Source organism: Corvus moneduloides, chromosome 3, assembly GCF_009650955.1.
Source record: "Corvus moneduloides isolate bCorMon1 chromosome 3, bCorMon1.pri, whole genome shotgun sequence".
In the NCBI taxonomy this organism is placed as follows: Eukaryota; Metazoa; Chordata; class Aves; order Passeriformes; family Corvidae; genus Corvus; species Corvus moneduloides.
The window spans coordinates 28,890,824-28,905,650 of NC_045478.1; the positions used below are offsets into that span (position 1 = coordinate 28,890,824).

At 42.1% G+C, this 14,827-nt stretch overlaps 1 protein-coding gene across 2 annotated transcripts; it reads left to right on the forward strand.

The window, feature by feature from the left end:
• The first annotated feature begins 520 nt into the window (after positions 1-520).
• On the forward strand, positions 521-14,502 carry PTP4A1 (protein tyrosine phosphatase 4A1). 2 transcript variants are annotated; one of them, XM_032104711.1, is made up of 6 exons: positions 521-790; positions 7,397-7,946; positions 9,443-9,535; positions 9,915-10,045; positions 11,642-11,716; positions 12,897-14,502. In XM_032104711.1, the coding sequence occupies exons 2-6, from the start codon at positions 7,842-7,844 to the stop codon at positions 13,012-13,014; spliced, it is 522 nt and encodes a 173-aa protein (XP_031960602.1). In that variant the 5' UTR covers positions 521-790; positions 7,397-7,841; the 3' UTR covers positions 13,015-14,502. The 2 variants fall into 2 exon arrangements, with proteins under 2 accessions (XP_031960602.1, XP_031960603.1); XM_032104712.1 differs by having other exon boundaries at positions 589-790; positions 7,400-7,946.
• The last annotated feature ends 325 nt before the right edge of the window (positions 14,503-14,827 follow it).

The window sequence follows — 14,827 nt, forward strand, 5'->3', positions numbered from 1 at the left end:
GGCAGAAAGTTCTAAGAGCTTCCTGTCGGCATTAAACTCGCCAGAGCGGTTTTGCAGCCCGCGGCCGAAGGGGCCGACAGATTAAACCCACACGGGGCCCGCGTCGCGCCACCCCGCGTCCCCACGGCCGGCGCAGGAGCGGCTCTCCCCCCTCGCCCCGCCGCGGCGGGCACAGGGCTGCGGAGCGCCAGCCGGCCGCCGCGCACCGGCGGCGCAGGGAAGAGTCTGGAACTCTCCGTCCCGGGGGAGCTGGGGCTCGCGCCAGGCGCTTCCCGGCGAAGCCGCCTCCACCGGCCCGAGGGGGCAGGGCGCGCGCGGGGTGTCCCGGCGCGGCCCCGGGGGCCGCTCCCCGCCCCGTCCCCATTCACGAACCGGTTCCCGCCGGCCGCCTCCGCCTCTCGCGCGCGCCCGCCCGCCCCGCCTCCGCCGCGCCCCCCGCGGCCTCGCGCCCGCCCCAGACGCGCCGATGGCGCCTTTGATTGGGTGGGCGCGACGCTCGTCAGTGACGTTCGAAAGGCGGGGCTCGGGGCGCTCGTGCGGGAGGCGGCGCCGAGTGTCGCTCCTGGTGCAGCCGCGTCCACCCGGCGCCGCCCGCAGAGCCGCCCGCCCGCCGCAGCCGCTGTATGGTCCTTCCCCGCGCCGCCGCCGCCGAACCCCCGCCGGCAGCTCCGCGGCCTCCAGCGCCTCCTCCTCTTCCTCCTCCTGGTTCTGCTCCTCCTGCCCCCGGCGGTGGCGCCCGCACCCCGGCTGTATGATCAGGCTACAGTCTTCAATGAGTAACCATATTCCTGTGAGTGCCGCCCGCCCGCGCCCCCCGCCCTGGCCCCTCGCTCCGCTGGCCTCCCAGCTACCACGCCTCTCCTCCCCCTCTCCCCCATCTCCTCCATGTTGTCTCTTTGTTCTGTCGCCCGGACCACGCCGGCTGCGGGTAGCTTCTCGAAGCGCCGGGCTACGTCTCCCGTCGGGCGGGCCGCTGGGGAGCCGAGCCCTCCCGGCTGCGGCACGGCTCGGCCCCCCTCCCCCTTGGTGCCCCTCTCCTGCCCCCGCCTGCTGGCGCCCCTCTTCCCTCCTCTGCCGAGAAAGGAGGAGGTGACGACCTCTCCGCGACTCCTGGGCGGCCCGGCCCGGGTACAAAGCCGCTTTGTGAGTCGGGCTGCCGCTTACCCCCCCGCGGGGCCCGACCTTCTCCCTGCCGGGCTCTGTGCGGTGGAGTCCGCCGAGCCGGGCCGCCCGCCGGGAAGGGCAGCGCCTCCGCGGCCGTGGCTCCGCGCCCTGGGCCGTGCCGGGAGCCCCCTGCCGGGGGGAGGCCGAGCCGGGCGGCGGCTCCGGGGGACAAGATGGCTCCGCGTCGGGAGCCTGATCGAGGCGTGATGCGAACCTGTGACCGCCGCAGTCGGGGCGACGGCCCGGCCTGGCCCGCGGAGCGCTGTCACGGCCGGGACAGCGTCTCCGCGCTGGGGAGAGATTGGGACAGACAGGCCGGGAGCCCGGCACCCCGCGGCTGCGGGGCAGCCGTAGCCCGCGGCTGTCCGGGCAAGCCGGGGCTTGCCCGTGGGCGGCTGGCTGCCAGGCTGGTTGCCAGGCTTGGCTGCCGCGGCCGGCGCTCGCCCCCCGCCGTAGCCCCACGTGCGCGGCTGCGGCCGGGGCGAAGGCGGCTGGGCAGCTGCTTTGTCTCCGCCGTGCTCGGGCGGAGAGTCGGTGTCGGCTGCGAGCGAGGACGTGAGTCCTTTCCAAAATGAGCTCTATGCAGTAGAGGTGGGGTATGCCCGAACTCGGGTGTGCAGCCGGTATTTTTCGGCAGGAAAAGTCCGCAGAGGAGTCATTTAAGTACACGTTGAAGCAGACATTTCTGTAACAATCTGTCTTGAGCCTCAAAAGCTCACGAATACAGTCAAATACCTTAATTTTGACTGAAACTGCTTTCAAGACCTTGCCATCTGTCTTTTCAAGGAAGGCATTTCCTTCTGGAGGTGATCACAGTTCAGCTTCGGAAGGTTTTACTTGCCGGGTTGTGGTTTGTTTTCTTTTTTTAACTCCCCTAGTAATCTCAGTGCCTGTGCTGCCTAACATCTGTAACCACAGAGCACAGTGTGTATTTAAGCAGAAAAAATCAAACAGTGTATGACTTGCTGGTGGTAGTACGCCCTCCAAAAGCAGGGAAGCAAAAAGGACAAAGAATTAACAAAATCAAGTCGTCTACGACGATAGAAGCTGGTAGCCAGCTATGCACATTGCAAGTGTTATGAGCTGTACAGTTTGGTGGCATGAAGGTCCTGTAATCTGGTGTTTCTTACTCCTGCTGGAGACAACTTTCCAATATGTCTACCTGCATCTGGTGAGTCTTTTGAAAGCAGTGACTCAGAAGTATGAAACCTGTCTCTTTGTAATCTCATAAAACTGCCAAGTCGAGACACCTAAGATTACACTTAAATGTCAGCTCATATTATTCCAGTGATGGAACAGCAAAGGGTTTTGAAATTGTCTTCAGAGTCATTTCAGGGGGCAAATGTAGAAGAGGCAATACAGAAATTACACATCCATGAGAGGAAATGTGAGAATGAGAAATAAAAATGAATGACAGATATAACAAGAGCCAAAGGAACAGGATGTCATTGTCTTACTGAAACTAAATGTCAGTAAGACGGGAAATAAATAGAACTTAGCCTTATCTAATAACTTCTATCAAGTGAAACTTTCCTGTTCTGACAAAATACATGCTACATAAGAATGTCGGATCTATCCCAGCATGTTGGCTGACTGTAAGTGATCACTTGTTTTAAACATTAACCAGAACACCCAAATAAGGATATTAGTGAACCATAAACTAACAACAGATTGTCACCTTTTTCAAAAAATTAAAACTCACTCTATTGGATCAATACAAGAAATATTTCTGTGTTAAATGGAAGTCCTTACTGCTTTCTTCTCAGTTGCAACTTTTTGTTAGGCGTTCATGGCTTAATTAAACTTGATGAGATACATGCAGACAGTTATTGCTGTGTGTGCTAAATTTCTCATGTTATTGCTTAAAACATAATGGAATAGTTTTTTAGTAGAATGACAGGATTTATGTAGTTTGCTATTGAAGTGACAGTGTTAAGTCATTTGGAGATTCCTTGCTTTTGGAAACCCAGGAGGTAGTGCTAGACAAGGGGATGGATTGGTTTCTGTGATGTCTAATTTTATCCAATATCTGTTAGAGCTTCTTTGCATAATGTTTTTGTGGTCCAAGCAGAAGAACTTTGAACTGAGTCACATGGCCTCAATTTCATCATCTCTAAAAGCTGCATTGACTTGTTATACAGGAAGTTTTGAGATAATTTTTTTTTTCCCCCTTCACTGCATACTTGAACCACAGGAATATCCTTCCGGCATAGAGCATGTCGCAACAAATTTATGATAAACCTTTGGTTTCTCCCTTCCCATTGGTAAGATATGAATGTGTTTTCATAGGCAATGGGTCGCTTTCTGTAGTCTAAAATGGACAGTGTTATCACTGTGGATATCATAAGACAGGCATTTATGTGCCCAGTAGATAGGAGGTACATCTTGTCAAGAGCACCTTATGAAAGTGTGCCTCTACCTTGCATAATGACTTCGCAGTTTGTACCCCTTACTCTCCTGTTCTTCCCTGACTGCCTTAGCAGTTGCTACTGAGGTCTTGAATAGTAAGAGGAAGTCGGTGGTATTTGTCATTCAGTATCTTTTTGTTGGGTAGTAATTTAGAACAATAAACTTCCTTGCAGGTGTTCTCAAATTGTCATGAAACTTAGTTTATTTTAGTTTTCTAGTTTTAGTCCTGTGGTTTCAGTAGGTGAGTGTGTGCCAGGTCTTGACTTAAGAGAATGTGAGACCACATAGTTGGTTCTGGATATAAATGTTTTTGGTCTATGAGCAGGTGGATTGAGCAACCGTGAACCATTGTGCACATCTTCTGAAGGTAAAGGGTCATTTAACTGTGTTAACAAGTGCTTTTGTTTGCATCCCTTTTCAAGATGCTACCGAGTTGTGAACCAGTATGTCTACAGCGTGGCATAACCTTGCACCTCTCTGTTTTCCCTATATCAATAATGATCTAATAGATTACTTTCATAAACCAATTTTATCAAACGTGAGTGACTGTTTCAAACCCCAAATTAACATCCATGTGAATCTGCTTGTCAGTGAAGACAGGTACTTTAGCTTTCTGTCCCAGAGAGGGGCATGAATTTAAGCCTTTCCTTTCAAGATGCCATCCTTCTATATGAACAGGCTATTTTCTGACTTCTCCTAGCTTGAATTGTCGTAGGTCATACGATCATAATTAATGCAGCTATAATGGACAGGTTACCACTCAATAGATGGTCCTGGTACATTAACTTTAGCTTTTTTTTCCAAGTTTATTTTGATGGCTCTAACAATCTAAATGTTGGCCTTTCTGTTGGGATGGAAACTGCTACTTTTTCCAAAATCCTTCAGTGTTAAATTTCCTCAAGGAAAATTTATATGTAAATTGAAAAGAACGTGCTGGGGTACCCAACTTGGTGCTACAAATGATGAGTTGGTGTTACTCTGTTGAAGAACCTTCCGCATTCAACACTCTGCATTTGAATCTCACTTATGCAACTTTTTGCTTTCATGCACTATCTTGACTGTTTTGATAGCTTACCTACCAAAACTCTGAGACAATATAGTAATTTCAAAGCTGTATTTCCAAGACTTTTGAAAGCTCATGACATCATTTGAGTTCCCTCAAAGTCTGATGTCATCATAATTACTGCAACACTATTTTCACAGCTGATTTCTCATCTTCCAGGTCTTTTTGCTGAAGGTGGGTGAAGCCTTGTACTCTGGCTTAATGCTGTAACACAAACAGCATGCCCATGTACTACTCATCTTTAATTTTTATTTGACTCCTAGAACAGAATGAAACTAGGTTGGCAAAGCTGTCTTGGGATAGTTCAGTGTGTTGCTGCCTTAAGGAGTTGGTCTGCCTATGAAGCTTTCCTATTAGTGTTGGTGAGAAGTGATGGCATTCACATCAAAGGAAACTGTGAGCTTTGGTCCTTTATAATGTGGCAGCAGTAGTTGCCAAGGCAAACAAAACAGTGAGGCTTAAGTATGTGCTTGGTTAGGTCCTTAGTTGTGTGAATTACTAAGGTTGTGATGTGTCTAATACTGACTGTTAAGTCAGTAATTAACAAAATGAATTCCTTTGTAAGGGTTAATAACACATAGAACTCAAATGTAACATTGCATAATCTACTTGCTTCTACTTTGTGTAAGAATTTGACCTGTGCACCCAGTTTCTAAGATGTCATTAGCAATATGCATTAAAAAGAAGGATTTTTTGCTTAACTAATTCTGTGCTGCCTGCCCTTTTCCTTGTTTACTGGTTTGTCTGGTGTCTTGAGTACTCCTAGTTGCAGACTAAGGGCAGCCTGCCTAGAAGACTGGATAAATCCTGATTACTTCTTTCTACCTACCCACCCTGGTATGGCAACATGTTAAATGTGCATTTCTCCCCAAAATTTCCATTTTGCTGATTGAAAGATTTTCACTCTAACAACTCCATTCTGTGTGCTCAAGCTCACTTGCATGCATTTATGTTTCTGACAGCTTCACTCCCTCATCCTTAACCAGGGCAAGGATCTGTCTGTTACTCTTCTTAGCAGCCTTAAGAAGAGATCAATATGAGATCTTCCGGTGCAGTGCAAAAAGCAGCACAAGACCTTGTGCAGCTGTATCTGCCTAAAGCCGTCCCATCCCTTTTTGCTGTTCTGCTTCTTAAACTAATTGAAAGTGACTTTAAATAAGTTACCTTCAGTTCTTTTTTTCAGTTTGTATTTTAGCTATTTTCTGGATCTGGTCCTAGGAGGCTTTTAAATGCACACCTGCCACCTTGCTAGGGCATGGCTGGTGAGTCAGATGATGACTCTTGGAGTTCTTCCGAGTCTCAATTCTCCTGGTTCCTGTTACTCTGTTGACCTGTGACTTAAGAGGATCCTTCTTACTCTTTTTCTACGCCTATTATACTTAGAGTTCTTGCTGTCTTGCAAGTTGTTAAAGATAAAAACTGAAGTAGCTTTTTTACAAGAGCTGGCAAACTTATTCCTGTAGTCTACATCACTACCAGGTGATGGTAGTATCTCTGGAGTGGCAGCAAAGTGGATGTGAAATTGTCATCTTAGTTTCTTTCTTTTAACTTCATTCTCGTGTTTATTAGCAGGTTGGGGTTTTCTTGTGTGCTTCTTTATTTTGTTTTTTACAAGTCATGCCTGTGACATAACACGCATGTTAAAACTCTTACCAGGAAGCTGTCTGAAAACATGAAAATAAGTTGACTAATCAACATAAATAATTTTTTCTGCTAAGTATTTGTAGGATTGATTATGTTTCTCTCTAATACCTAAGTATATTTAGTGGACATGTGGTTCGACTTGTACCTCTCTTTTGGAAAACAGAACTTGCTTCTTCTTCCCACCTGTTCCCTAGGCAGGTATAAGCAGGAGCACTGGTAAAGTAGCTGGGCACAGAATTAACGTGTCTGCTGTAAGGGTTCCACGGTGCATACAAGTACATATGGGTCGTTCATTTGCAGCATCTGCAAATAAATACACAATTTGGAGCACTTCATTTGCTATCTTAATTCCTGGTTGCATCTTGCAGTAATTATATATATAAATTTAACCGTAGCTAAGCAGCATACCTCTAGACAGGAATTATCTGTTCAATAAACTTGCTATATATTTTTTTAGCTAGGCTATAACTGCTATCTCAGTATATTAATGAAGTCATGGTGTAAAAAGACTGTTAAAAGCATATAAGGTTGCCATTGATCTTCAGCCTTTAGTGTGTGAAATGTTTCTTAGTTAGAAATCCGTGTGTCTCAAAAGCCTCTGTTCAAAAGCATACATTGTATTGCTAGGCCACAAAGACTGCATTTGCTTTCAAGGCCTCCTGTTTGAGTCAGGTGGATTTATACGCATTTTTTTTTCTGTAATTTTAGGCACTGTAACTTTAGTAGATGTTGTGATGTCTCTCATTTCAAAATGGAAAAGGCAGTTGTATGGGTATCCTGGAAGAACTATTCTTTTTATAAATATGGGAGTTCTTAAAACTTGTTGCTATGTTAAGCACAAATGAAATTGGTATTTCAATACATTATGGGATTTGGTGTTGCAAAAATCCTACATGGAAACTTTGTAATAAGTAAATGTATTTATTTTCAAGTAATCCATGTTAAGAAAGGTAACAGGATTCTTACACAGACCTAATTCTTGGAATAAAAAATAAACCTTGTGAAACTGCTTAGTCGCTGTGTTTTCATTTTTTCATTTTGTAAAGCTTGATGTCTTAAAAATAACCTTGTTTCACCTGTACTCATTATGCTTTCCCTCCCCCCCTCTTTTTACAGCAGTTCTGTGGTGTTCTTGGTCACACATTTATGGAGTTTCTGAAGGGCAGTGGAGACTACTGCCAGGCACAGCACGACCTCTATGCAGACAAGTGAACTGTAGAAATTCATTACTACTCCACCAAGAAGCCCCCCTAAGAGTGGTTGACCAGGATAAGAAGTGTTGAATTGAAATTGGCAGAGCATTTAACAACGGAATTCAGACCTGGATGGGGTAAACCTCAGTGCACTGCCTTTCTTTTGCCTCAGTATTACTGGATTGAAGAATTGCTGCTTCTTGTTAGGAGGTTCATTTCATTTCCCATTGCTTCCAACTTCATACTTCCAAGCACTGAGAATTTCACGTGGAGTATAGTGAAGTAGACTTCAGTTTCTCTACATCACTTCTGTATTGGAATTTTTTTTAATCCTTTCATAATCTTGTTGCATGTTTAACTAAATCAATATGGCCCGAATGAACCGCCCAGCTCCTGTGGAAATCACCTACAAGAACATGAGATTCCTGATCACACATAATCCAACCAATGCAACCTTAAACAAATTTATAGAGGTAAGGCCAGTACAGAATTCTTACTGATGTATTTTTTTAATGCTTGAACAGCATGCTGTATTTAAAATTTCCTTTACTAGGTGATAACTGGTGTGAAAACCATATGAGGAGATACTGAGGCTGTATATTGATTTTTTTTAAATATTGGTGCTATGCTTCAAAGATCTGCAGACAAATCTGTTCATGTATACTTTGGCCTCCACAAACATCATTCTGAGAGGGAAGCAAAGTAATAATTATACTGTCTAGTACATGGTACATTAAGTACATTGTTTAGGTTTGAAAACAGGAATTATCTAGCAGAGTTATGTGTAGAACAACACAAATATCTCTTAGTGGTAGGAGCTCACATTCAGACTAGACTGAAGTGGTGTAACATTTCCTTGCGCTTGCTGCATAGTGATACATATTGTGGGTCAGAACCTTAGAAACAAATAACAGGATTGCAATATGCTTTCACTGCCTAGCTTCCTTCACTATTAGCAGATCATGGTTTTAGTGTCGCTTAAGAGGATCCTCTGTGTCATAGCATCTACTTGAGTGAAATTTGTGGCATCCAGAGGCTTACTCTGCATCCAGAGCTGCTGAAGCTACTTTAAGTGCTTTGGTACATGCTACTGACTAAAGCCAGTGGCTTGGCATATATTGCTAGTACTGAATTTATCATCTAAACCACGTATTTAGCATGTTGGAACTATAAAGTGCATGGTCGTATAAAGTGTGTGTGTATGCTAATAAGTTCCTTTCTAAGCTACTTTGTGGGAAGGTCCAAGTTTGCCAAGTCCCTCCTTAGTAAGATTTTAGGTGTACTACAGCTACTTCTGCATTTGGTGCAGGATTATTTACAGGAAACAGTGAGATAACATTTGCTTGCCTTTATACTCTCACAAATACTTTAGGTATGCTTAGGCAATGCTTTAGTCATTACCGTGCCACTTGCAGTGCGACTGATGGGTTGGAATGAAGAGGGATTGCTTTTTCTTTTTTTAATGTAGGGTAACAGCAAAATGGAAAGCTTAATTTTGTTATGACAACTCGGGAACTGGAATAATTCATTGTCCTGTCCTTGTAACTCTTAACATTAAGTGGTCTAGCAAACGTGTTGTTTTAAGCAGAGAGAGAGAAGGGGAGGACTTGAACTTTGCTCAGAATGCTTTTAGTGAAGTATGTAGCTTTGCAAACCAGGAAGCTTCCCGTTCCTTTAAAATGAATGATCTTTTGGATCTGGATCTGATCTTAAAGGAAAAAAGTCTGATCCAACATAACAAAACTTAGTCTGCAGATTAAGACTATGTTTGCAGAAAACCTTAAAGTATTTGGCATTAGCACCCAAGATTTTAGTCTTTTCAGCTTTCTGTGTTCTTTGCAGGATGTTAAGCATTTGCATGAGTTTACTACTGAAAATTTTGGAATGAGTTATTAAGTTAGCTTATCAAGAAAATTAAATGGTAAGTGAAGCTACTTTACTCTTACAATTTTTTTTTTTCACTCCCTAGGAACTTAAGAAATACGGTGTTACCACAGTGGTAAGAGTGTGTGAAGCTACTTATGACACTGCTCCGGTGGAAAAAGAAGGCATTCAGGTTTTGGTAAGTAGTGTAGAAGCAGGGTTCAAAGCCAACCTATTTCCTGCTTCACCCTGCCCCCTTCTCCAAAAAAAGATTATTAGACACCACCTTGTTAATTCTTATGAGTGTATTCCAGCAGCTGATGGAGGAAAAAGATGTGCAGACATCTTTTCTTGTAAGGAAAAAAGGTTCAAGTTTCGATCTAAATCATATGCTTAATGAGAACTGATTAAAAGGAAGGTATTTGTAATCTTGCTTATAGTTACACTATTAGAGAATTGTAGGTTTCAGTGGTTTCCTTAGCTGTCAGCTCTTTGTCCATTGTGTCCCTGTCTTTTTTTGCCTATGCATGCAGCTTACAAGAATTCTATCTTTATGTATTTGCAATCCCGTTCTCTAGGACTGGCCCTTTGACGACGGTGCTCCACCATCCAACCAGATTGTTGATGATTGGCTAAACCTCCTTAAAGTTAAATTTCGTGAAGAACCTGGTTGTTGTATTGCTGTACACTGTGTTGCTGGTCTTGGAAGGTGGGTGAAGCTTTAAAGATTTGTTGAATTGTCATCCCTGGTCAGACTTGTTAAGATCTAGTGCAAAAGTTTATTTGAGGCAAATGTAAAACAGTCACGTATCCAGTATTGGAGTGACCTCATGCTTAAAAGTAGTTAAGATGGCAGGAAACTTGTATGTATTTATTAAAGGTCTTTAGGTCAAGAGATGATGCTTCTGTCACAGCTCTCACAAAGTCTACAGAATTAAGTTAACAAGTATGTTCTTGTACCCAGTATATTGATGAGTGTCCCACTGATATTTTTGTCTTTTTTTCCTAATGGATTTGTTTTTTGGTGACTTGCCTGCTTCCTCTCCATCTCCATTTCAGTAATATTGCTAGTATCCTTGAACCAAGGGCATTGTAACTGTTAACCGCAAACAAGTGGGTGGTTCTGGCACATCAAGACCAGCTTTCATCCACCACCTATTTGGGGGATGAAAAGTGTTTTCCAAAGTCCCAAAGCTGTTTGTCTCATTGCTAAGTGACATGAAAATTTCTAGGGATAATGCTAAATATTCTCCTCTTAGCCCTGTTTTTTCTTTCTGCTGGCACTATCTTAAATACAGTTCAACAGATGTGAGAAAATAATGGTTTTTCTACTGTTGTTCAAGACTACCTGGGAACTAGATCTGATCAAAAAGGAGCTGATATATTCTAGCCATGGATTTCAGCATGTCCAGTATAAAATTGAGGTTTCTGGTCTTGTCCGTAAGCCTGGCTTATCCACTGCATTGTGGCTTCACACATAACAAAGTTCACCGTAGTGATGAATGTTACCAAAACAAGTCCTCTTCTGCTGCTTAGAATGATACCAGTTGGTTTTTTGTCAGAACTGGGCAGGTAATTAGTTGAAAAGGTGGTCCTAGCTTTCTAGCATGTAAGTTTTCTTTTAAATCCCTGAACATACAAAACCACTTACACTTACCAGTAGATGCACAAGTCTTTTGCTAGTGTGTGGCATGAGGTTTTGCTTTGATTTTTTTTTTTGGAGTCATAAATTGCTAAGGTATTTGAGCTTGATTTAAGTCAAGCTTTTCTAACTGAAACTTGATTCTGTCAGAGGAAGAACACCGTGGCAAACAAGGAAATCCTCAGGGGAGTGCAGCAGCCTGTGGATTGCATCTGTTCCTAAAACTTGTAACGCTAGTTCTAGGATTTGTCAGTTCTTATTGAACTCAGCCCCTCTTCTGACTTCTGCTTTGGCATCCTGACTGCTTCTAATGATGACTCATTGTGGAGAATAGAAACCCATATGCAATTCTTCCTCAGAATCAATTGATTTAAAACAAATGGTTAAAGATGACTTTCATTTTATTCCTGTTGTCCTCTCCTGTTCCTAAAGTCAGAAGAATGAAGCTAAGGTGGACCAGAGTTAATTTAAACCCCTATTTAAACGAGAATGGCTAACTCAAAACCAGGTGATTTAATGTCTCAATGAATGGAGAAATGCCTTCTGCCTTTTCTGCTTTCCCAGAGAAGAAACTTCAGATATGCGGAAGAGAGAACTGGGTAAATTGTTTTTCTGAGTATGCTTTGACAAAAGCTAAACTGATTTTATTTTTTTTTGAACCAGAGCTCCAGTCTTAGTTGCTCTTGCACTGATAGAATGTGGAATGAAGTATGAAGATGCAGTGCAGTTCATAAGACAGTAAGTATGACGCATATAGCTATTCCCAAGATTCAATATGTTGATACATCCTTGGGTAGTGAAGGAAATTCTGAGTGTTACTCTTGTCTTTGATGCCTTTTTTTTTTTTTTTGGTGAGGTATTTAATTTAGTACGTCTGAAATTGTACTGCACACAGTCAGTGTTGTAGGACTTGGACCTGTGGAATGGGTATTTTCCTGGTGAAACCAGAAGCGGTACATAATTATTTGAGGAGGTTTTATAAAAAACCAAAACAACCATTAACAAATCTAACTTTCAGTTAGATTTGCAGAGTTTTCTTTACTTATTTTATATATGAAAGACAGAATACCTTTGGAATTTAGGTTCTGTTTTCTAGCCAGAACTAATACTCGTTCATGTTGGTGGATCCTTCCTTTTTTATTAGATCAAAGTGTGCTGTGAAGTTCTTCCTAGTCTCTTCTGGTGGTCTGCTGAAGGCAAATAATTCCTTGGATTTTTTTAATCAATGTATATAAGTTGGATGAGAACAGTTTTAGTCTCAAAGTTTTAATTTCTCAGGATTCAGCTATCTTTAAAAGAAGCTGCATCCATTATAAACAGTAACAGAATACTTCTTGCATAATTGCAGGCCTTTGAAGAATTAAATTCAGGTTGTACTGGTTGTATATGAAATGAGGAATAGGAAGCCAGGTACATACTCCAAACGGTCAGCCAACATGTACCTTTTTTTCACATATTTATGGTTTGAGAAAACAAAGCTTAATTTCTGTTCAGCATCTTATGGGAACTTAAAATATTTATTTACTTTCTTACTATTGTAGTATTCTTCATAATTATTTTAAGAGAATGAATAACTTCAGCTCTAAAGAAGACCATCTTGTATCTGCTCTGTAGCTTCCTTTTAAAGTTTCTTCTAAAGATCTTAATGTAAAATCTCTGGCTTGTGCTTATCATAGGCTAGAACACTGTCCAAAATGGTATGTACTCCTTCGAGCATGTGGTCCAGTGAGGTATTTGTGAAAGGAAGCTACCACCCTCTTTCCTGGCACTTAACTTCCAATTATCCCTGTTTTGGTTACCGCCTTGACTTAAAGGTGGCTTTTTTAAGTGACCTAAAAATATTTTTCTCTGATTGGTGATACTATTTCATTGGGCAGTAGATTAATGTTCTGTTTAAAATCTGTTTTTCTCCACCTAGGAAGCGGCGTGGAGCTTTCAACAGCAAGCAACTTCTGTACTTGGAGAAATACCGCCCCAAGATGCGTCTGCGCTTTAAAGACTCCAATGGTCACCGAAATAATTGTTGTATTCAGTAAAGCTCAACAGCCTATAGTACTTCTTTGGGAATAAAGGATGGAAACTAGAATTAAGCAGACTGCATTCCAAAGACATCAGTCTGGTATTTTTAGTAGTAAAGGAAGCTTCCTTAGGAGTATTTATTAGGCTAAAGGCTCAGTAGAAATGCAACTTCTACGTTTAGATAAATATCTGTCTATTTGGAGACCCAGTAAATGTTTTTGCTGTACCCTGTTTCTGAGCTGTCTCCTTGTTCATTAATTATCGGATGAAATACCCTTTAATCATGCCATTGAGTCTTACTGACCTAGTTTCAATTGCTAAAAATTGGGGTACTAAAATAAATCAATCTGTAGAGAGATTAGGTGCCAAAACACCCAGCATATCAGCTACATGTTTCTCCTTAAAATGAGCATAGTTCTAATGATGTGAGAACTAGCAGCTTATCTGGACCTTACTATCTTTTTTTCAACAGTCATTTCAATATTGAAGAATATGGCCTCTAAAGTAGTCTTGCCTGCTCACTGTATGTTTTTGTCTCCCACAATCGCACTAGAATTATCAGGATTTGCACAGTCTGTCTTTTTAATACTATGAACTACAGCAGTTTTTTACCCCTGCATCTGTACTTTTCTGTTACCTGAACCTCTCCATTTTACAAGTCATTACTCTAGTTATTCATGTAGAAGATCTTTTAAATTGTACAGAAGCACACAAGTCTTTAATGTCTCCAGACAAAAAGCCTTACAGTAAAATTAATGTTGGCACTTCATGTGCAACTTAACAGAGGGCCTGAAAAGGTTGGGAGGGGCTATTTAATATTTCTAGTAAAATGTTGCCTTTGTCTTGTGCAGGAAGTATAGAATATGCCCTTTACTTTAGTAAATATTTTTTTAAAATGTAGAAATGCTTTGTTATTGTAGCTAAAAATTCTTAATCAGAAAATTTCTGAAAAATCTTGTAGTTTCTTTTACTGTACCTATTGAGAGTTGTTTACCAACTATTGCTTTGTTGAAAGTGTGATCTTTTTCTTTTCTTTTAGTTTTTCCTTCTTGAGTTTCTGCTATGACTTGGGCAGACCTCTGTAATATTTTGTATGCCTTTCAAGCTGCGTAACTTAATATTTGGATACTTGATAATTTGTTTTATTATGTAATTGATAAAATGGTGATGTGTATTAATGTTAGTTCAACCATATATTTATACTGTCTTGGGAATGTGTGGTTATAGTTCTGTGGGAGAAATACTTTTGCCAGTGTTCACCAGCTTGTAAAATCTAGTGCGAGAGCTTAAAACATCTAAATAAATACTGAAATGCACTTACGAAGTTTGCTGAAATGCTCATCACTTTCACTTATTTTTGTGTACTTTGTCAGCAGTCGAGGTGCCTAAATTCAGAATCTAGTCAGGCATCTGTTTTCTTCTTTTTTAAATCTAGGCCTGAGTGTTCCCTTTGCTGTAATGTTTGCTGTTTGTTTTACTCATAAATAAATGTGGACAAATATTAATGGCAGAAAGTACAGTATTTCTTAATGTAGCTTACTTGTGACTTGCTGTCCCCAGTACTGAAACAGGTTACTTGCTTAGTGTTCTTGGAGCTGTTTTTGCAGTAAAGCAGAAGAGTATATATGCATCAGTAAAGCTTGGAGAATGCTTAAATCAGTACCATTAGAATTCAGGTAAAAATAGTATGATAGTGTGCTTCATTTGTCAAGACTGAAGCTGTGTACAAACAGATGATGTCCCAAAAATTGTGTGAGCAAACACATGTTATGTGAGTTTCCAGAGTGGTGACTAAATTTCCTGACGAGAACTGGAAGGTGCTCTTAGTAG